The sequence below is a fragment of the Plutella xylostella genome, chromosome 16, assembly GCF_932276165.1.
Source record: "Plutella xylostella chromosome 16, ilPluXylo3.1, whole genome shotgun sequence".
Classification (NCBI taxonomy): domain Eukaryota; kingdom Metazoa; phylum Arthropoda; class Insecta; order Lepidoptera; family Plutellidae; genus Plutella; species Plutella xylostella.
The window spans coordinates 8,843,819-8,867,922 of NC_063996.1; the positions used below are offsets into that span (position 1 = coordinate 8,843,819).

Sequence of the window (24,104 nt, forward strand, 5' to 3'; positions counted from 1 at the left end):
GTAGGATGGTGATAGGTCTGTAGTATTGTGTAGAAAAATAAGGTTAAGAAGAATGCGTTGGAGACAGGCTATGGTTGATGAGAATAACACAATTTATATACCTATTTACTTTTGAATGGTTACTAGTGTTATTTATAAACATAATTATAATATTTTTTCTTAGAACCGAGAATTTCATAAGAACTTGATGTAAGAATGGCCATGCCATAGCATGTTTCTAGTGCAGCCTGATGAGGGTATATATTTTTAAATTTAATGTGCTTATGAATAAAGCTTACATACATTTACAGTATCAAAAGATGTATTGTTCCGTGGTGAATAAAATAATACTGAACTCAAGATGTAGCTGTGTAAATTTGGAGAAAAGGGTAGAATGACTGTTAATGCATAGTGCAGGGGTAGCCAACTATTAGAGGAGTCGACTGTAGCAACTAAATCTATTATTGGACTATTACTGAAATGCCGCGAAACGTCACAGCTTTTATTAATGATCGCATCACGATCTGGGATGCACCCAGGTTCGCTACCCCTGTTATAGTATATAAGTATTATAATAATATTTGTAGTTATTAGTATGTAATGGTTGCTATGAAGACTGCTTCAGTTATTTATTTCATCATTTAACTTGCTAAATTATACGATAAAAACATTAAATTGTGCGTAATTGTGAGTGTAATGAGTAAGAATGTGAAAAAAATATGATTCAAATATGTCTCGTTATTAAAAAATATTCTTACAAAAAATGGCAAAGTGTTTGATTAGCAATCTTCATAATGTTCTTCTTATAAATGTATCGTTATCATGACCAAATTTTTCGAGGTAAATTATATTCCTTTGAAATATATTTTTCTTTCTATAAGTATGTATGTGTATATTTCGAATAATATTGCGATTTGCTGTGATAAAAAAATGTAGGTACTTATATAATTTATTTTATTTTTAATGTATAGAATAAGATATATATATCTTATATAATATCCTAATCTTATTCTTTACATTAAAAACAAGTATAATTACTTATCTCAATAAAGGTCAATTAAAAATCTTTTTTATTTTTTTATTTTATATCTTTATTAGCGCGAGCTTTCCTTCGCATATGGCGTACCTACTCTTTTCCCGTGGAAAGTACGGGATAAAAAGTAGCCTAGGTTATCAACTTCCTGCATAACAAAATATCAAAATTAAGGGTCAATTCAGACGTACCACAACCACACCACAGCCACAACCACGCGGTGTGGTCGGGCGTATATTTTGTATTGACAATGAATAATCCAATTCACACGTGCCACATTTTGCCGTTGTCATCGACCACCTGTGTAATACGACCACAACGCAACCACATCGCAACGGCAACGCCGCCACGCGGCGGCGGCACCGCGGCAACCTGTTCTCCGTATTAACTGCATACGACCACGTGGGTACCACATCGCAAAGACAGCGACAACACAACCACATCGACATTTTGTCGCTGCCACAACGCAACGGCAAAGAGCCGCTGTCACACAATTCACACGTAACCACAGCTTGACCACATTTTGTCGCTGCGACGTGGTGTGGTTGTGGTACGTGTGAATTGACGCTAAATAAGTCAAAGATCGAAGTCCTATGAGTACTTACCTGAGTGAGTGAGTAGGTACCTGAGAAAGTTACAAACTTCAGAGTCATAAAATTTGATAAATGGAATATTGTATGCGGGGCTCAGTGTAAAGTAAGTATGGCCCAGAAATCGCATGTAGCGATAAATGCGGCATAATTATTTATGTCCACTATATTCTTATCATGAACAGGACACTGGCAGAAATATTTGACAGGCTTGACAAAATTAAAATGAAGTTGAAGTTAGTGATGCTACCTACAGTCATAAAGAGTATCGATACATCGTAAACATAGTGATTACTTGCTCAGTGCATCGTATGATTCGTATTTTACGAATCAAAAGCATTTTCTATCAAAATTTATTATAAAAAAAAGTTTTGGATAGATATAAAGGTACTCTATTCTAAGGTAGTTTTATTTTTATTTACATAAAGTTATAATACAATAACCATGCGCTGAAACCACTAGATTTAAGTGCGACATGGTGAGATCGCTATACAATATAAAAAAAAGTCTACACTTTTTTTTTATTATTTTAGACCGGAATATAAAAATAATATATTTTATGATACAGGCACCGGTAATGTACAGGTACATTATTTATGTTCTTTGCAAAAAAAAATTAAGACAATGAGACACAAAAATGATTAAGTAGTTACACCCAATCAGAACTTGACTTTGCTAAGACCTCAATTGTTTTTACATGAAAAATAAAATTAGTTACACATTTATGTAGGTACTTAGGTATATTACTTACCTAATGTAACAGGAAAGATAATTATGCTTTCAACACGGCTTTTCTCTTCGATACATTGTTTGTGAGGCTATCGACCTATTTAAAATACTGGGGAGCAAGTATTCCCAGGTCCTTTGTACGTCAGTATTATTATATATCTTTATCTTCCAAGACTGTGCAAATCGTATCCTATCGTAAGTAGTAACGAATCGTAAGTTAATGAATAAAGGCACGATATTATCGTTTTCTTTATAATATAATATATAATAATAATATAATAATATGTGGGGACATCTCACATAATCGATGTTTTACTTCTGCTTGTGATAAATAATAAGGGAAAGTTAAATTTTATTCATCCACCTATCCTGATTGAGAGAATATAATAATATTTGTACAAAAATAAAGGAAACATACATAAATTATTTAATAACTGGCAAAAGATTGACTTTCTATTTGTATGTCATGTGAATCGACACGACGATACACTTCATACATTTCGTCGTCGATTCGTCGTAATGGACATCCCTAGTTGAAGTGAATTTGAGAATCAGCATCGATTTTTACGAAATTTATTTTACAGGATTTATAGCCGTTTTTATCAATAAAAAGTTAGTGTTATCCTTATTTTTTTATATTGGACGCATAAAGTTTCACCGGAATCAAAAACTATTGCGTAGAAATCCATAAATCTCAGGTATGTAGGTCAAAAACTGAAAACTATATTTTAGTCGAATTGCAAAGTGGTCAAATTTCAGCCAATGTATAGAGCGTTGAGAGAAGAGAATCCACTGAAATATTGCAAAAAACATAAAGTTGGATTCCGTGTGCAAGCGAATTTGACCAGTTTGTGGACGAAAGTGATAGTTTACTTTCAGAACCGAAGCAAGGAATCCGCCGGTGCGTCCGTCGATAGCTGGGTTTTGCAGGAAATTCGGGTTCTGTATTGGTATCTCATGTCAGAACGCGAGTGTCCTGCAACTCCTGCAGTACCTCAGGGGCGGGCGCGGGGGCTGTGGGGGCGGCGCGGCCGGCACGACAGTCTGCAGCGTGCGATGGTAAAGATCCAACTGTGTCCATACATTGGATTTTTATCGCCATCGTAATTTGTGGACTTTCTTTTCTACACCCTTTGCACCTTTCGTCTTCATATTTATGTAACATTTGTTGATAGACAGCTTGAGAGGTATTGTACCCTGTATTTTGCATTCAGAAAGATTTATTGAGGACAAGGTTGGTATACTTATCACATTTGTTTTAAAGTCATTATAATTCATGTATACTGCACATTTGTGATGAAATGTTTATTGCAATGCAGCTGTTTTATTTTATATAGGTATGCAAAGCTCAGATCAGCTAATTCTAAATTGTATATATAATTTAATAAAGGCAAAACTAGATTTCTGTAGTCAAAATAGGCAAGTAGCTTTTAGTTTCATCATCATAAAACATACCAATTAATTGTGAATTTAAAAGAAATAGAATTGGTGCATAGGCATTACATCTCACCCGTCCATGTCCGATAGATTTTGCTTTTCAGGTGTCAAAAATGAGTGGCAATGAGGCAGAGCTCCCCCCAGCTAAGAAGCAGAAGCTCGATGAACCAGAACCAGAGCAGGGCTGCAGCTACCAGCCACCTCCAGACATAGACTTCAGCGAGGATGTCTCAGCCGCACCTACCGAGTCTGACTCATTCTCAATGGGCACCTCCAAGTATGACGACTTTGTGAAGCCGGAGGAGATAGAGAAGCTGAAAGAGTTCCAGGTCCTGGACGAGGTGAAGTCCGATGATGAGAACAGTGATGAAGATGAATCTGACAGCTCTGATGGTATTATTATGTTATGATGTCCCCTTAAGTTTCCTTTTTACATTGCCTTAACCTTGGAGTAATCTAAGGTTTACTTCCAAGCTAAGCAACACTGACATGACAGAGTAACAATAACTTTTGTTCAAAGAAAGCTCACAGTGATAGGTTAGTGCTACAGCACAAAAACCAAAGTTACTGTAGCTGCATCATTTTGCCAAAGCATACATTAAAAAATATAAATCACTCAGGTATTGTATCTTCTAAGCTATCTAGAAGCTATTTGTTAGGAAAGAGCATCAACTGTTTCAGGCAAGTCCGAGGGAGTGCCCGAGGAGGAGATTGAGAAGATGCTGGACGAGGACCTCCCCGAGAACTTCAAGGGGGAACCCAAGCCCAAGGAGAAGACTTACCATACGAGGGAGAAAATTGTTCTAGAAGGTAACTAATTAAATTGTTTTACTTGACTAATCGACTGTACTAACATAGACATGCCACAAACAACTGTTTCTTTATAAGTACTGGATAAGTTTAGCATACATAAAATCCCTGGTTTGATCTCAGTTTGTTGGTTGTTGGTGACAAAAATTTGCGCTGAAATGTAAGTCACACATTGCCCAAGATGCGCCGAACGTTTATGGTACATGACTATACTCTGTCCATTATATTATTGGTTTTTAGACATTTGAAATCCCATACATATTTGACGACTGCAAAGGAAAACCAACTTTACTTACCAGACATAAGGAAACGTCTAAAATACAATAACATAGTGGAAGTTCTATAGGGGATGCTATTTTAGTGCACCCCTATTTAGCAGATTGTGACTTACAGTTCTAATATACATGATAATTCATTACATCTATGCATCCATTTGACCCTTCCAACTTGCCATACGATATGTAGCCCTCCCTAACACCACCTTTTCACCCCCTCCCCGCCTCTTAATTCCAGAAAAAGGCATCAACTACTTCGAGGTGCTCCCGCTGGACTGGATGGCGGTGCGGCACTACTCGGGGCTGCCGGTCTACATGCACCGCGCCACGCGCGTCTGCACGCTCGCCAAGCCCTACGCGCTGGGGAAGGGGAACACCAGGGTGAGGGGACACACACCATTTACAACATTCAGGTCTATTCTATTCTGTTTTCTGAGGGGGTGTAAGTACCTGGCTCTCTCGAATTGAATCTTTGTGCATGTCCGCAAAGACTAAACTGCCTTCCTAAGCATGAGCCATTCCCCACCATGGTGGTACACTGCGGATTGGTGGATTCACATATCTAGATGTACTAAATCAATAGATAATTAATTAATATAAAAAGTAATTAAATAAATAGATAAAGTCTTAAAAAGCTGCATACTAGTGTCCAATATTATTAGTTTTTAATTTCAATGTCATATTGTTATGTTTCAGCGACACGACATTCCCATCAGTGCAATACCGTGCTTGAATTACAGGAAAGCACTAGAGGAGGAAGCTAAACAGAAAGAGATAGATAGGAAAATTACAGAACAGATCAAGAGTGGGACATGGAAACAAAATTATAATAAGGAAAATAAAGTAAATAAAGATAGCAATACTTCCAATAAAGATGAAATTATCAACATAGATCTAAGCAATGATGACAAAAGTAGTGATAATAACTCACAAGATATAGGCATATCCACTGCTTTAGATAATGGTAAGGAAGGAGAAGTAATTGATCTAGCTAATGACGATAAGGATACTGATGAGTTAAGTTTAAATAATAAGAATAAAACAGCAATAAGTGAAATATCTAAATGTCAAAACGATAATCTAGAAGCTACTAGTGATAGTATAGATATAACTGTAAGTAATAAAGAGGAAGCAATATCAAGTGAAGGAGTTAAGAGTTCCATACCCCAGGAACATGGCCAAATGGATGATGGTCAAACTGAAAATGTAATGAACCGTGATGATAAACCAATGGAAGTAGAAGAATCAAGTTCTAAAATAACAAATGACACAAGTTCTGAAGTAGGAGATGCAACCTCTAAAACAAAAGGTGATGATAGTGCAATAGAAAAGCCAAAGTGTCCTTTCGCCAATGGCTTCAAAAATCTAGATTTTGTACTTAAAGATGGCCAAAAAGAAGCTTTTATGAGTGATTCACCAAAATGCCCTGCTGAAAATAAGAAAAATAATGCTACAGAAAATTCAGAAGAAACAAAAGAAGCGCCAGATTGTAAAAAAAATGAAACTGCTAATCAAGATCGCCCAGTAACAAACGGAGTTACTGCCGAGAATGCCAAAGCAAATGAGACAGAAGACCTATCAGCTCAACCCGTGGTGTTGCCGGGAGGTATAGCGATGTTGCCACCGCGGGTTGAGACTGTAAATACCAGCTGGAAGACCCAGCATTTGACTCCTGAGGAGGTCAATAATTATTGCAAAGCGCTTTTCAAGTTCAAAACTGTCAATATTATGCATTTCAAGTAAGTGCCTTTCGATTGTGTTAGTAACTTTGTTTACAGGGTTTTTAGGTTTTTATGAATACTTGTATAGGGCATTAGTTCATGGCAGATTTATATCGTAAAAGGGTCTGCTTTGCGAATTTATTGTTATTATTTCTCTAATCCCCTTTCAAAGCTGCATTGGATGTAAGGTTATTGTTAAACTCACTGATTAACTTGATTTATCTAATGATTTTCAGTAAAAAACTGTAAATGTGTAAAAAAAAATCACACCTTTAATTTCTATTGACTTTGTAATATACTAGACTACTGAAGAATACCATTAGGCAGCATTACAGATACGAACGCATCTCTCCCAGGCTATTTCACTGTTTTATAGAGTACATATGCACTGTCTACAAATATGGCAGGTATTATATGATGTGTCACCTATGTCCCCAGACGCTGGGCGGACCGGCACAAGTACGCGAAGGCGCGGCGCGCCCTGCAGTACCCCGCCCTGCCGCCCGGCACCAAGCTCATCACCATCCCCGCGACCAGCGAGCCAGCAGGTACCACGCGACACTAGCGCCACCTCAAGGCTTTTTTAGCTTTGCGATGAACAATAGAGCTGGGTGTTATTTCCGAGGTATGGAGATCAAACTCCAGCGCCGAGATATTATTATCGTCCAAATTATGTTTATTAGGTGAGAATAGAAAAATGATATTAAAATATCCAACATCAAAATCTATTTGAATTGGAGATTTGAAGCTGTCATGTTACAGTTGACTTTAAATGGAGATATATTCTCGATATGTGAGATTAAACTTAAACCCTCCGGAATTGATTCCTGAGTTTGGGTTTTGTGTTACCCCCCATCATCTACCAGAATTTTAGGTCATCTAGGTAGGATTTCCTCAACTTGTGGTTGTTGTCTATTAAAGTCACTAATACTTACATACCCTATCTATTCCTTAAGGTCCGGGCGGCAAGGCGAGCAAGCGCGACTGGGTGATGAACATGAACGGGCGCAGCTACCTGTCCGTGTTCCACGAGTACGTGCGCCGCGCGCTGCTGCAGCAGCCCGTGTACGAGTTCCAGCAGCTCGGTGAGCGACCTCGACCTTGTCTCCATGGGCTACAGTTCACAATGAACGTGAACAGTACGTGCGCCGCGCGCTGCTGCAGCAGCCCGTGTACGAGTTCCAGCAGCTCGGTGAGCGACCCTCGACCTTGTCTCCATGGGCTACAGTTCACAATGAACGTGAACAGTACGTGCGCCGCGCGCTGCTGCAGCAGCCCGTGTACGAGTTCCAGCAGCTCGGTGAGCGACCCTCGACCTTGTCTCCATGGGCTACAGTTCACAATGAACATGAACAGTACGTGCGCCGCGCGCTGCTGCAGCAGCCCGTGTACGAGTTCCAGCAGCTCGGTACTGTCATTACCTCTATGTCATTCCTAACTGCCAGTTTCAATAACTCTATCCACCGATCATCACGACCCATCACGTCCCCGCTGGGGCACGGGTCTCCTTCCAATGAAGGAAAGGTTTAGGCCTAGTCCACCACGCTGGCCAAGTGCGGGTTGGTGGACCCCAACACAAGCAAGCTTATGCTGAAAAAGCTGCCATAATAGAATAATAGCGACAAAGTAGTATAATTCGATATTTGACCCCGTACCGCCAAGGAGACTCATAGGTAATAGTGTCTTCATGATTTGTCGATCAAATTTTATGAACATAAATAATAAATGATTGCAATATATTGCAGAGAACGCGGCCACCCCGTACCAAGCAACAGTCTACATCGGCGGCATGGCCTACGGCTGCGGGCGCGGCACCAGCAAGCGCCTGGCCAAGGCCAACGCCGCCAGAGCCTCCATACAGATACTCATCCCCGAGGCCAAGCTGGCAGACGCCGCCCCGAGCGAACCTGACTTCTCTGTGAGTGCACATACAGTCTATATTACAACGACACGCCTCCATACAGATACTCATACCCGAGGCCAAGCTGGCAGACGCCGCCCCGAGCGAACCTGACTTCTCCGTGAGTGCACATACAGTCTATATTACAACGACAACATCGCTAGAGCCTCCATCCATACAGATACTCATACCAGAGGCCAAGCTGGCAGACCAGGCCCCGAGCGAACCTGACTTCTCCGTGAGTGCACATACAGTCTATATTACATCGATAACGATCTACAATGATTTTGGTCTCTCGGGAATTCGTAATCAATGTCCTAATGGCATGGAAGCTTTTCGATTAAAACAAAATTAATTCGCACTTTATTCCGACAGAAAAACATAGATGTTTAAAAACCCTTATTTCGTGGCAGTTGTCCTTTTCAGAATACTCTATGTGTATGTCTGTATGTCCTTAGATAAAGCCAAAACTTTCAACGAAAAAGTCATATAAATTTATTAATTTTGTATTCCAGTTCTTCGACTACGTGGGCATCGAGGACCCGCGCATCACGGAGTTCTGCGCCGCGACCTGCGAGCCCTCGCCCCACGCCATCCTGCGCACCTGCCTGCTGAGGAACTTCGGAGCGGGCGACCGCCACGTGCACACCGAGGTACAGTCGGCCCCCGCCACGTGCACACCGAGGTACAGTCGGCCACGTGCACACCGAGGTACAGTCGGCCACGTGCACACCGAGGTACAGTCGGCCACGTGCACACCGAGGTACAGTCGGCCCCCGCCACGTGCACACCGAGGTACAGTCGGCCACGTGCACACCGAGGTACAGTCGGCCCCCGCCACGTGCACACCGAGGTACAGTCGGCCACGTGCACACCGAGGTACAGTCGGCCACGTGCACACCGAGGTACAGTCGGCCCCCGCCACGTGCACACCGAGGTACAGTCGGCCACGTGCACACCGAGGTACAGTCGGCCACGTGCACACCGAGGTACAGTCGGCCCCCGCCACGTGCACACCGAGGTACAGTCGGCCACGTGCACACCGAGGTACAGTCGGCCACGTGCACACCGAGGTACAGTCGGCCCCCGCCACGTGCACACCGAGGTACAGTCGGCCACGTGCACACCGAGGTACAGTCGGCCCCACGCCATCCTGCGCACCTGCCTGCTGAGGAACTTCGTCGCCGGCGACCGCCACGTGCACACCGAGGTCAGTACAGTCAGCCGCATGTCTCAGATCCACGTGAAGTGTTGGTCACTTGAAGCTTCAGTCGGTACTGTGTTATCGCTAGCGGCCGTGAGCACCTGGAGGGACAGTGAAGTGGACCATCACGTATCGTTTCACTATACTCAAACGGTAAGACAAATTCTACGCCCCAAAGCATACATAGTTATCTGCATGGAGAGTGCGAGTTTTTACACCTAGTAGTGAGGAGTTAACGTGAATTTGTACGGCGTGAGGGAGTCGCCACCTAGTGGTATACGCGCAGCATTAGCTCCGCCATTTACAAAGAGACGATATCACGGCTCGATCGGTTCAGAAAAACCTATCTGTAAGCAATAAAGTTCGAACTCGATATGAGCTCTTCCAAATCGTGACCTCCTTGACATGTACTGAAAACGCAACTTTACAAAAGTATTTCTCACATTCGCTTTACCTATGGTTTTTTATATACTGTACTAACACTAGAAAAAGATAAATTTGTAATACGCTATGGCCCATAATGACTGAAAATAAATATTTTATTATTATTATTTCTCGTTCCAGATGAAGAAGCTGGAGTACCAGAAGATCGAGCTGACGATGAAGGTGGGCAAGCACTGCGCCACCGTCGTGTGCAAGAACAAGAAGACGGCCAAGCAGCGCGCCTCGCAGGCCATCCTGCAGGTCAGTACTATACATATACAACAAGCCATCCTGCAGGTCAGTACCACCATCATCATCATCACGACCCACCAGTTGCGCGCGAGACGGCAGCGAGAGCGTACGCGTTCTTGGATCTTACCGGTTAGCGTTAAACTATGTCCCGCATTCTTTACAAATACCCGCGTTAACTTTTGTTATGCAAAATGAGTGACAAAAGTGAAAAAGGTAGTTTAAGTGATATAAGTGTTGACGAGATTACACAAATGAAGAATTCCGTACTTGATTCGTCGTGTTTGGAATCCCGTTTGGATCCATCGTGCGTGCTGTCTGAACTAGGTCTTAGTGACGTATCGGTTCCGAGGTTTGTTGCAGAGAAGCGAGGTCGCTCGTTAACTTCTAGCGAAGAAAATCAGGATGACGATGGGTTCATTACGGTGCAGAGGAAGAGTAAAAAGCTGGCAAGGAGTTACTCAATTAACAATTCTACGGAAGTAGAAACCCAAGCGGAGGCTGAGAAGAAATAAATAAATTTGAGGTATGTGTAACTGCTAAAACCTTCCTGCCTAAACAGATTGGTATGGCGAAACTTTTGATGTCTGAAAATATACAAGATATATTAAAAATTAAGTACAAAAATCCTTACAAAGTTTTGATAGAATTTAAGGATAAGGAAAACGCAGAAAAGTTACTACAGTGTAAGAAGTTTATTGAATTGGATTATCGCTGTCAGATGACAAATGATGTGAATATTACTTATGGCATTGTTAAAGAAATGGATTTGGATACAAATGAAGAGGAAATGTTGAAAACACTTACTTGTGAGACAGATATATTAGCAGTTAAGAGGCTGAAGCGGATTGACCAAAACGGTCAATGGATAGATAGTGAGACCGTCCGATTTTCTTTCAAGGGGTCAGTCTTACCATCGTATATATGTGGATTTGGATGTAGGTTTAGAGTAGATCCATACACATTTCCGGTTACACAATGTTCTAACTGTTGGAAGTACGGTCACTTAAGAAGAGGGTGTCCATCAAAAAGGTCATTTTGCCCAAAATGTGGTGAAGACCATTTGAATTGTGAGTCAAAAACATTTACATGTGGCAATTGCAAAGGCTCGCATATGGCTTTAGACAAATCTTGCCCTACGTTTCTAAAAGAGAAAGAGATACGGGATATTATGAGGTTAGAGAACATTACATACCGAAAAGCTTTACATGTGTATTTGAAAAAAAGAGAATACATAATGATAGATAAAGATTATGACAGAAGAATCGCAGATGTCCCGCCAACTAATTTTACCGGGACTACATATAGAGATGTTGTAATTGGCCAAATGCATCAGGAAGAGGTTGAATCTATGGAAGAAGGTATAGAGGAACATGATCAAAATGTTGACAGAACAAATAAACCAGTTAAAAGTAATAAAAAGAAGTTTGTTAAAAAACAAAATAATAATAGAAAAGTAAATGAGAATATTGAAGCACCAACAAAAGCCCCTAATATTGAAGAAGAAATTACAAAGGAACGAAAATTAGAATTGAAGATATTATTAAAGAAAGCTAAAGAAATTTTTACATCAGCTGGGAGCCTTGAAGAAAAGATTATATCGGTGATCAAGTTTATAGTTAGTGAAAGTATGGCCTTTATAGTGAAAATAGTGAGAGATGGTGAAATAGTTGGCAAGTTGTGGTCCTCTTTTATCAATGGCTAACTCATTAGCAAATATTAAGCTGAATATAGTGCAGTGGAACTCACAAAGTATTCGACCTAAATTACCAGAGTTAACTACCTTGCTCAATCAGGAATCTATACATATTGCTATTATTAGTGAGACTTGGCTTGAACCAGAGACTCTATTGAATATTGGCGGTTACAATGTGTATCGTAATGACCGCGATGACTCATATGGAGGAGTAGCTATCCTAATACACAAATCAGTCAAAAGTTGCGTTAGCCCTATTCGTATCACTAATACTGGCATAGAAATAATATGTGTTAAAATTTTAAACTGTAAATATATTCACAATATCATTTCGCTATATTGCCCTTCTTCAGTTAGTACTGTAGAGTCGGATTGGGATGAAATCTTTGCTAAATTCACAGAAAAAACTATAATTGCTGGTGATTTCAATGGTCACCATACAAATTGGTCTTGTAAAAATGATACAAGAGGTAGGCATTTATTCGATATTTCTATAGATAATGGATATACATCCCTTAATGATGGAAGCCCTACTCGGGTAAAACAGGTTAATGGCGTTTTACAGGAAACTTCACCAGATATAACGTTTGTGTCATCAGATGTAGCTGTCCACTTTAAGTGGAATGTACTGTCAGAAAATTTTGGGAGTGACCATTTAGTTATAAAATACTATGTTTCATTTGAAGAGATCAGAGAATTTATAAATAAACGAAATTTTAAATTAGCAGATTGGAAAAAATACAAGGACAATTTAAACAATTCATTTCAAACCATACCTGAAAGCATAGAACAACGCGGACTCGGGTGTACCTACCCTCGGGAAGCGTCATAGCGATCTTTCTTGATACAAAAAAGTCTGCCAATTTTTGCGGGGGGAAATTTTACCGTTTACCATGATTATGTCTCATGGGACATATCATTATGAGTTTTAATTCCCAGCAATAAGGGTTACGTGAAGTGACATTTAATAATGAACACAGTGTCTTCATTTTTCTTGCCATTGGATGTAACAATTATCGATAAGTGTTATCGATGAATTCGAGAACATGGGTTAGAAAGTTACCCCCCAACACAGGGTATCCTAGTGGGGGAGCTAGGGATCTTAGTTTTAGTAACTTGTACTTTTTTTAATCTAATAAAGAAAGAATAAATGGCCATGTTAAATGGCCAAATACTAATTTCAAATTAATTAGGTATAGTTAAATTTAATTAGGAATGATTAATAAAGGAAGTCACCCGCTTTTCGCTGTACATTTATACTCACGTGATAGGTCGCGAGCCGTATCGCCGTTTTTGAATGAGTACAATGCACTGAAGTTGTCGAGTAAGTGGGCAATCCGACGGTCAGATTCTTACAGCCGCCCCTTCGGGCGGCCTCTGACTAGGCTTAACGACTGCTGCCGAAGCAGCAACCAGGACCCACGGCTTAACGTACCGTCCGAAGCACGGAAGCGTCCAGAAAAGAACCATTTGAATACGGTAACTCATGCTGTACCTACCAATGGCTGCCCGTGTCAGTTGTTGCTTAACCTCAGTGATCAGTTACGATTACTGAAGCCAATTCGACTACGGACGCTTCCCAACTATGACCTTTTTTTGTCGATTAATACATACCTACAGACCGGTACATCACTATTGCATTTTTTTGACATTGGTTGCTAGGAAACAGCTAATAACAATAAACCATGACCAAATCTGTGATCAAATCCGGAATCCGGATATTCTATGAATTGAAGCTGTCATTTTAGTATTTAAACAAATCATTTTCTATGAAACGAACGCTTTGCCAACTAGATTGAGTCTAGTGAAAATTGAGACTGCAACTAGTTTTTATAAATCGGTGGGCCTTTCTGGCCTACCACCCCGCCAGAGGGGAACGTCTGCCTATTTCGTCTCCAGACCATTCATACTCAATGCCTGAAAGTTACAATGCACAAGATTTATATATATATTTTATTGAACAAATTAATAAAGCAGCTAATGAATGCATTCCTATGGTTAAGTTATGTACTAATCCAGAAAACATATTTAAGGCTAAGGAATATTGGAGTCCTGATTTATCTAAAGTAATAGCACAACGTAGGTTAGCCCTCAAATTATTTAGACGGAATCCCACTCCCAATAACCTAAATTCTCTTAAGCAAAAAGTATCAGAAGCTCAAAAGAGTATTAGAAGGGCAAAATCGCAAAGTTGGTATAAGTTTTGTGACTCAATCGACGAGTCAACATCCGTCTCTGAGATGTGGCGTCGAATGAGATGGATGAAAGGCTATAAACAAACTAAACTTTATGTATCAGAAGAGAGAAAGGAAGAGTTATTATGTTCCCTAACTCCAGATTATGTTACGCCATCACATCCTGCATTTTGTTCGACAAACACTTCTCTGGAACAAGAATTCCAAATACAAGAATTGCAGGGTAGTATAAATAAAAAAAAGGGGGGCTTGTCGCTCACGTCCGTAGGTACAAACCCTAGTTACCCTACACGTGTCCCCTGGGTGGTGCTAACGAGTGACAACGCCGAATGTCGGGCGGCGTTAAATCGACCCGACCTCCTCTCCTAGCAGAGGCGGCGATCTCCCGCCGTAAAAAAGGAGAATCACCAACACGCCTGCCAAGCGCGGTGATTATGGCAAATACACCTCCTGATGGAAAAAACAAAGCCCCGGCCCCCAGTCCCCGGCAGCCCCGCTATCCCGGACTCCGGTAGCGGTCACGGTAACGGCGGGGCAGGGGGTGCGAAGAATCTCCGGCAGAGAGTCGGCTACCAGCCCAACCGACCCTTGCACCTGGCAACATATAACGCACGGACACTGAGGGAAGACGTGAAGATAGAGGAGCTGGAAGAGGAAATCAGCAAGTTAAAATGGGACATTATAGGGTTATCCGAAGTCCGACGAGAGGGAGAGGATACGGAAATTCTCCAGTCCGGAAACTTGCTGTACCACCGGGAGGGCGACCAACTGTCCCAAGGGGGTGTCGGGTTCATCGTCAACAAGTCCCTCGTCAACAACATCGTTGAAATCGGAAGTGTGTCGACACGGGTTGCGTACCTCATCCTGAGAATATCTAAACGATACTCAATGAAGGTCATACAGGTTTACGCACCCACATCTAAGCACACCGATGATGAGGTCGAACTTGCGTATGAAGACGTATCGTCTGCCCTGCGTAAGCTCACTACTCATTTCACGGTGGTGATGGGAGACTTTAACGCGAAACTCGGAAAACAAGAAGGCGGCGAGACGAAAGTGGGGTCACATGGATTTGGAGTCCGGAACCATCGTGGGCAAATGCTGGCTGACTTCTTGGAGAAGGAGGGCCTCTATATGATGAACTCCTTCTACAAGAAGAAGCCACAAAGGAAGTAGACGTGGATTAGCCCCGATGGGAAGACTAAAAACGAGATCGACTTCATATTGACGGATAAGAAGCACATATTCAATGATGTCTCAGTGATCAGTAGGGTTAAGACCGGCAGCGATCACCGACTCGTAAGAGGCACTTTGAATATAAACTGCAAAATAGAACGCTCCCGTCTAATGAAGTCCACGCTCCGTCCTACTCCTGCTCAAATCCAGGATCCCGAAAGCTTTCAGTCTGAGCTTTGCGACCGCCTGATATGTTTAGAGAATTGCGTTACAGTTGACGATTTAAATAATAGGTTTGTGGAAACTGTCCGAGAGGTAGGATCGAAATATTTTTCGTCCCGAACCAACCGAGGACCTCAAAAACTCTCAGATGGGACTCTGAGTCTCATAAGAGAACGGAGAGAAATGAGGTTGCAGTCTTCAGTTGATATGGTCGAATACAGACGTCTAAACAGACAGATCGCCAAAGCAAGACGTTGCGATATGAGACGCTACAATTGCAAGCGCATTCAAGACGCAATAGAGCAAAACAAGGGCTCCAAAGTCTTTGCTAGAGATCGACCTGTTCGGCAGACTCTGCTGACCCAACTGAAGACCGACACTGGCAACACCGTTTCATCAGTGCCCGAAATTCTGGGAGAAATTCGTCGCAGTCGTAGAACAGTGACGGATCTGATTTTTTTCGATTTTCGGATTATTGCAGATTCGTCTTTAAAATTTCATTATTTACCAATACAACAAAAGTTTTTAAAAAAATCTTTTATAATAAGTGAAATACAGAGTCGAACACTGACGGTTTTGATTTTTTCGCGTAGTACATGGACGCTTGTGACGTCCCGTCGATGTTCTGCGGTGACCCTCACCCCCCGCGACCCGCTCCCACGCGACGGTTTGTTTGTTCTGTCAGTGTTCTATGTAGGAGCACATGGAACACGTAATGAGTACTTAAAATGTTTTTTTGCTATAATTATTATTTAAAAAGTTCTGTTTTCCAAGTAAATATATTTTTTATACTTCTCCCATAGAACAAAGACGGTCTCTTAAATCCGTCGTCAAACTTGGGACTTTGTTTTAATTAAATAAAAACTCTAGTTTTCGCTTAAATCATTGAGAAGTTAGTTATAATTAGTTACGGTGTTTTAAAAAAGCAATATTGTTTGTTTGTTAAATTTAGTGACGGTATTTCAAATGCGACTATGTTCTATGACCTAACTATTGGTGTTTTGTATAAACCGTCATTATTCTATGGATAAGTGGTAGTCGTGTGTAGATAACCGTCGTTATTCTTTGGGATTATTTTAGGATACGTCGTTGTTCTTTCATAATATTACGTATTTTCAATGGAAAATAAATACATTTGTGATTTTTCAGTATATTTTAGCTAATTTATTATGTTTTTAAAACTATGTGCTAAAAAACAATGTAAAATTATGTAAGTAAGTACTTTTTTTGTTCATCACCTTAACCGCCAGAGGCAGGTGACGATGGGAGCACGGTACCATACGGGTAGGTTTGGAATTATGTTTTTCCAGCCATTCGCATGAGTTACCTAACATACAAACCAAAGTCAGTCGCAGAATCCACATCAAACATTAAATTTCTGTATTAACAGCTACCAGGGGCAGTAAATAATTAAGGAAATTGGTATCATCTTATCCGTAGCTATGTAAGGATCATCTCGAACTGCTTGGCGATGATCATTTCCCTCAGCGGTTTCACAATCACCAGCATTCGATTTACATTGGGGCTTTTCCTCTTAAAAATAGCTGAGCCCACTTTATTCATGTATTAATTTCAGGAAAAAATCTCCGTAAATGATTCAATTCTCACATTATACTGACTTCTCCATAAAAAGGGTGTGAAATCCTACCTCGGAAACTATAGAGCCGTTAGCTTGACATCACACATGTATAAATAATTCACAATCGCATCCGTTATCTGCTGAACTAACATCAACCACCAGAACAAGCCAGTTTTCGACCAAGTTATTTTACCGCGAGCCATATAATACACGCACATTCAGATTATTGAAAAGTTAATTGAGTTTAACACACCACTTTACCTTGCATTTATTGACTATACCAGAGGTTTCGAGAGTATCTATCTACCACCAAGCAATACTTTCTGCCCTTAACACCACAAAATTCATCCAACCTACATCGTCGAACTCGTTGGTACTATCTACATAAACAGCTCAGCTAACGTAAAATTGGAAAAACCTGGTACTGGTCCAACGTTTCCGATTGAAAAGGGTGTCATGCAAGGCGACCCACGCTGTACACGCTTTACAATATTCCTCAAAGAGGTCTTCAAGAAGTTGACACAGTCCTGAGAGGACAAGGACATCAATGTCGAAAGTAAAAAAATAGTCAAACCTTAGTTTTGCGGACGATATTGCCCTAGTCTCCAACTCAACGCCCGAGCTCCAACAAATGTTGCGAGAGCTATCCACGACAAGCCTTGAAGTTGGACTAAAGATGAACCGTTTGAAGACAACAGACATGACCAACAGCATGAAACGTAGGGTTGCGGTAGTTAGGCAGGAAGTACAATATTCAATGAGTAATTTATTTGGGCGAGATAGCGTCCTTCGTCGTGGTGCTAAGACCGCTAAACTGAAGTGAGGCTAGGCGGCGCACGTCTGTCGTATGCAGCCATACCTATCCGTAGGGTAAAAATGCCACCAAATGGGTAGCCGATAACGGCCGCCGGCACAGGGGCAGACCCAGAAGAAGATGGCGGGATGACCTAGACGTGTTTAATAGGGACTGGAATGAGGAAGCCATGGACAAGGATAGCTGGAAGACCCAGGAAGAGACATTTGCCCAGCAGTGGGTCACAATTGAGTTAGGAAACTCCGTCATATATTCTCCTCGGCCATCCCTGATCAGAGAAGAAGACTTTTATCATCAGAGCCTGAAGACAAAAGTCTTCTTCAACCAGTGCATCTTGCTAGTGATGACGTATGGAACAGATAGGTGGGCACTGACGGTAGTACTGGTCCACCTATTTACAGTCACTCAGCGTGCTATGCTTGGGGTTTCTCTGATGGATCGTATCAGAAATTAGGGTATCCGTCAGAGGATTAAGGTTACCGACATAGATGTCAAAATGTGCAAGCTGAAGTGGCAGTGGGCTGGCTACATCTGCCAAAGAACCGGTAAAACAAGGACAACCGTAGGCTGGTAGCCAGTAGTAGCGGGATGAGGAAGGCCGAGGACCGAGTGTTGTGGCGCTCCTTGGGAGAGGCCTATGTTTAGCATTGGATGATTATTGACTGATGCTGGGACACAATGGGGTCTTCAAAAAACATTTTATAAAATATTTGTATTTTGTAAAAAAAAATAGGACCTAAACAAAAAAATTATATAGCACAATCAGCACCCTCCTAAATAGGTTATTTAAAGATCCGTCTTTGAATTTTTCCATATATTACCTAAAACAACGACGAAAAGTATAATACGCCATTAGATACGCAATAAAAGTCCGTAAAAAAACGACGTATCATATAATGCGACATAGTAGGATACATAGAACAATGACCTATCTGATTTTTCAGGAAAACTAGACTTATTACAGACTAATTATACAGCCTATATTGCAAAAGTCCATTCGTATAATAATGTGACCAAATTTCAAATGAATTGCTTCAGCCGTTTTCATTTTATCGTACAAAACGTTGTTTAAAAACTTTAACTGGCTCAGTGGTACAGGAGTAAAGTTGCTGTTTTGCAGATCCGTCATTGTTCTACGACTGCGACGAATTGAGAGATTCTACGGACAGTTATACTGAAGTGTATGTACCTACCTATATAGACATAGCTACTTGTACATAACTAGCGTAAGCGCGTTGCATCGCGCCCTCTGATGGCCAACCAGTAATAAAGCACCTGTGGTACTATACGGTCGTTTTCATTGCTATCAAATATCCATCACTGTCGAACGAGGATCATCTACCCGCGCGTCGCAATATCGGTTTCACAATGGCTTTTTTGGGAAATTTAGCGATTTTCGACCACAAAACTTGCGAATGGGACATTTTTAAAGGACGTTTGTTGCAGTTTGTGAAAGTCAACAAAGTGGAGGAGGATTTCAAAAGTGCTATCCTCATAACACACCTTTCCGACGAATCTTACCGTTTAGTGCGTAACCTTGCTTATCCATCCGACGTGGATACGAAAACTTTTAAGGAGTTGGTGTTATTACTCGATACGCATTTCAAGCCTAGACAGTGTTCCTTCGCGGACATGGCGAAATTCCATGGGGCAACTCGGAGTGCAGGCGAAAGCTTAGGGGATTGGGCGGCGCGACTCAGAGGTCTAGCAAGTTATTGCGACTTCGGCACAGCCCTGGAGACGAACCTCAGGGACCGTTTCGTCCTCGGCCTGGGCTCAGGTCCCGAACGCGATAAGTTGTTTGAGCAAAATCCAGCAGGATTAACCTTTGCTCGGGCTTTGGAGCTGGCGCAGCAAGCGGAATGTACAAGGGAGGCGAAACAATTGGACAAATTGGTTATCAAAGATGAACCAATTTATCGGGCGTCGTTCGAGGGTAGATCTCAGCGCGATGGCAGCACGCGGCGCGGTAACTACGGCGGCGGAGGCTCGAGCAACTCGGGCCGCGCTGGCGCAGGAAGCAGCGGCGATCCCCGCGCTAGCGGCGGCCCGGGTTCAGACACCCGCTGTGCAGTGTGCGGTATGAAAAATCATACAGAAGAAAAGTGCCGTTTTAAAAGTTATCGGTGTCAAAAGTGTCGTGTTAAAGGCCATTTAAAGAAAGTGTGTGACAAAAGTAAATACTCAAGGATCAATAATATTGATGATGACGAGCTTAATTCAGGCTGTGAGGAATGTCAGAACTTTAATATAAGGTATGTGACAAACAAACCGCTTACATTAGATCTAATAGTAGGTAAAAATCATGTTACTATGGAACTCGACTCTGGTTCAGGCTCAACGGTAATCTCAGATACCTTTTATAAGAATAACTTTTCAATTTTTAAACTTGAGCCCTGTAATATTAAAATGTGTCTATATACCGGGCATAAAATTTCTCCTCTGGGTTATTTTGAGACTGATGTCACCTACGATGGTCAAACTAAATTAATTAAAATATTTGTAGTAGAAAATGGCGGCCCGCCATTATTAGGTCGAGATTTTATGTCCGCTTTTAACCTAATATTAACTACAAATTTGAATAAAATTTGCACTGATAGTGAAGTTGGCGCGGTATTGGAACAATATCCTGAATTGTGGCGAGATGAATTAGGTACCTTTAAAAAATTTAATGTTGACCTCCGATTAAAAGATAATGCCGTACCTAAGTTTTTTAAGCCACGCACCGTACCATTCGCTTTAAAAGATAAAGTTGAAGCAGAACTTGATAGGTTGGTGAATGTAGGTATTCTAGTTCCGGTTAACCACTCAAATTACGCAACTCCCATAGTGCCAGTACTTAAAGACAACGGAAAGGTCAGAATAGCTGGCGATTATTCCGTCACATTGAACAAAGACCTCTTAGTCGAAAAATATCCACTACCGCGTATCGATGAAGTGTTCGCCAAACTTGGAGGGGGAGTTAACTACACGAAAATAGACCTTAAAAACGCATACAATCAATATGTTTTAAATGAACCGTCGCAGGAGCTCACAACTATAAACACTAGTAAAGGTTTATTTAAATACACCCGTCTGGTATACGGACTCGCCAGCGCGCCAGCCATTTTTCAAAAATCTATGGAAACTATCTTATCCGGTATAGAAGGCGTTAGTTGCTGGTATGATGACATATGCATCACCGGGCCTGATAAGGCCACTCATCTAGCCAGACTGAGAGAGGTTTTGAGTAGGTTGAGTGACTCGGGTCTCCGATTACAGAAAGAAAAGTGCGAATTTTTCAGAGATAGCGTAACATATCTAGGTTACGTTATAGATAAAAATGGGTTACAAACTTGCCCTAATAAGGTCGAGGCTATTATTAACGCTCCGGAGCCTAAAAATGTTACGGATGTTAAGCGTTTCCTAGGGGTCGTGAATTATTATAGGAACTTCATTCCGAATGCATCGGCTATAATGAGTCCACTTCACGAGTTGCTGAAGGCGGGCGCAGCGTGGCAGTGGGGCGCGCGGCAGCAGCAGGCCATGGCGCAGGTGAAGCGCGAGCTGGCCTCGGAGCGCGTGCTGGCGCACTTCGACCCCGCGGCGCAGCTGGTGCTGGCGGTGGACGCGGGGCCCGGGGGGCTCGGCGCCGTGCTCATGCAGCGCGCCCAGGACGGCAGCGAGCGCCCTCTGGCGTACGGTTCTAGGTCCTTGAACGCTAGCGAACGAAATTATAGCCAAATTCAAAAAGAGGCAACCGCTATAATTTTTGGAGTTAAAAGGTTCCACCAGTACCTATACGGGCGGAGCGAACCTTTTATTTTAAAAACAGACCATAGGCCTTTGGTGTCGATTTTCAACAAAAATTCAGGCATATCCGTAACGACAGCTTTGCGTTTGCAGAGATATGCAATTATTTTATCGGCCTATAACTACGTCATTCAATACACTTCGAGCGCAAATAACATAGTAGCCGATTTCTTTTCCCGCGCTCCGGTATCGCAGACTATTTCTAATAGTGACGGCGAATATGACACCTATACATCTCTTAAATTTTTAGACGAAACGACACCAGCCGTGTTATTAAATGATATTAAAATGGCCACCTATAATGATGAAGTGTTACAAATCGTTATCAAGTATATGAAACACGGTTGGCCGCGCGCAATACAATGTCAGTCTGTTTCACCATACTTCAGGTGTAAAGCAGATTTGCAATTTGAAAATGGTTACTTGTTGCGAGGGCATAAGGTTGTTATCCCATCGTCCTTAAGAGAGAGAGTGCTAATGGAACTTCACAGCACTCATCTAGGTGTCGTGAAAATGAAGTGCAACGCACGTGCCCGCCTGTGGTGGCCTAATATTGACGCGGACATAGAACGATGTGTCGGCGCATGCACCACATGCGTGAGCGTGCGCGCAGCTCCGCCGCGCGAGCCCCCCGCGCCCTGGCCGCGCCCCGCCGGGCCCTGGGAGCGCATTCATATTGACTACATGTCCTTAGGCCAGAGGGAATACCTCGTAGTGGTTGATAGCTACTCTAAGTGGCTAGAATGCTTGTACATGAATAACGGTACTAGTACGAGCGCTCTGATATCGAAACTTAAATACTTATTTTCAGTTTTTGGAATCTGCAATACATTAGTTTCAGATAATGATGCTAGGATAAATTCGGCACAATTCAGGAATTTTTGTTCTAATAACGGCATTAAATATATGACATCACCCATTTACCATCCATGCAGTAATGGGCAAGCTGAAAATGCTGTACGAATTTGTAAAAAAATGATCAAATGTGCTGTTAGTGATCATTTGCCTCAGAATATTATAAATGATAAGTTGTTAGACTACTTATTTATGTATAGAAATACTGAACACTGCATTACAGGTGAATCACCGGCAAATTTAATGTTCGGTAGAAACTTACGCTCACGATTGGATCTATTGTTGCCCAATGAGCATAAACCATTGTATGATAACAGCCAATCTAATTCTAAAAGAAAATTTTATGAAGGTGATGTTGTTTGGGTACGGTGGTACAGTGGCAGAAAACCTTTGTGGAAAAAGGGTATAATTAAGGATCTTTTAGGAAATAGATTGTTTAATGTGTTGATTATAGATAATAATGAATTATGCAAAAGACATGCAGACCAATTATTAAGATGTAAAGACAATAGCTGTGATTTAGAACCATCATCATCATCATCATCAGCTGTCTATACACCCAACCCTATACAAACTCCAGCAGCTTCATCAACACCGGTTGTTATGCCTAGCTCAGTTTCTGTTGAACCGGTTTTGGAGGAGATATTGGAGGAGGAAGGGAATGAGGAGTGTGAGCGAGGGATGTCGGGATGCGAGCCCGCGGCCGCCGTGGAGGCACCGGCGCCGGCGCCCCCAGCGACTGTCACAAGTCACCCTGATCCGCCGCTGACACCACCTCGCATGTGTCTCCGCCCGAGGAATAAAAATGTTAATTATAAGATTTAGATTATAAGTTTTGTTTACTGTCTTGCATTAAGTTAAGTTAATGTTTATTGTTAACAGGTTTCAAAATTAGTGCGGAGGAGTGAAGTGTATGTACCTACCTATATAGACATAGCTACTTGTACATAACTAGCGTAAGCGCGTTGCATCGCGCCCTCTGATGGCCAACCAGTAATAAAGCACCTGTGGTACTATACGGTCGTTTTCATTGCTATCAAATATCCATCATATACACCACAACACAAAACCCTATTACCAGCGGTGCTCACGACAGCCGAGCGCCACTCACCCGACACTATACCGAAGATATTCCGGACGTCAGTCTAGACGAGATTAGTATAGCTCTTAAACAGCTAAAAAACAACAAAGCTCCGGGAGATGATGGAATAACGACTGAACTTCTGACAGCCGGCGGTAGACCGATTTTAATAGCACTTCGGAGGCTGTTTAATTCCGTCATACTCGAAGGCACAAGCCCGGAGGCATGGAGCAGAAGTGTAGTGACTTTGTTCTTCAAGAAAGGCAACAAAGCCCTATTGAAGAATTATAGACCCATTGCACTTCTGAGCCATGTGTACAAGCTGTTTTCGAGAGTTATTACGA

General features: G+C 41.8%; 2 protein-coding genes across 5 annotated transcripts in view; both read left to right on the forward strand.

Annotated features, from left to right (window-relative positions):
• The first annotated feature begins 2,841 nt into the window (after positions 1 to 2,841).
• The window catches only part of LOC105385273 (microprocessor complex subunit DGCR8), a 30,693-nt gene continuing 9,430 nt past the window's right edge, over positions 2,842 to 24,104 (forward strand). Inside the window, exons 1-10 of one of the 4 annotated variants that reach the window (XM_048626229.1) lie at positions 2,842 to 3,029; positions 3,859 to 4,161; positions 4,450 to 4,578; positions 5,092 to 5,234; positions 5,550 to 6,592; positions 7,013 to 7,122; positions 7,531 to 7,659; positions 8,320 to 8,492; positions 8,990 to 9,127; positions 10,243 to 10,362. In XM_048626229.1, coding sequence (XP_048482186.1) covers positions 3,882 to 4,161; positions 4,450 to 4,578; positions 5,092 to 5,234; positions 5,550 to 6,592; positions 7,013 to 7,122; positions 7,531 to 7,659; positions 8,320 to 8,492; positions 8,990 to 9,127; positions 10,243 to 10,362 — 2,265 coding nt within the window. In that variant the 5' untranslated portion in view covers positions 2,842 to 3,029; positions 3,859 to 3,881. Of the gene's footprint in view, positions 4,162 to 4,449; positions 4,579 to 5,091; positions 5,235 to 5,549; positions 6,593 to 7,012; positions 7,123 to 7,530; positions 7,660 to 8,319; positions 8,493 to 8,989; positions 9,128 to 10,242; positions 10,363 to 24,104 lie in introns of all 4 variants that reach the window. The other 3 variants (XM_048626228.1, XM_048626227.1, XM_048626230.1) reach the window with 3 other exon arrangements.
• On the forward strand, positions 19,211 to 23,716 carry LOC119691463. The gene is made up of 2 exons (XM_038108971.2): positions 19,211 to 20,287; positions 23,562 to 23,716. Exons 1-2 carry the CDS (start codon positions 19,401 to 19,403, stop codon positions 23,572 to 23,574), a joined length of 900 nt encoding a protein of 299 aa, XP_037964899.2. The 5' UTR covers positions 19,211 to 19,400; the 3' UTR covers positions 23,575 to 23,716.

Bases quoted from the DNA above. Each gene is read 5' to 3' on its own strand.
- LOC119691463 (XM_038108971.2), top strand. From the start codon at position 19,401: ATGGCTTTTTTGGGAAATTTAGCGATTTTCGACCACAAAACTTGCGAA.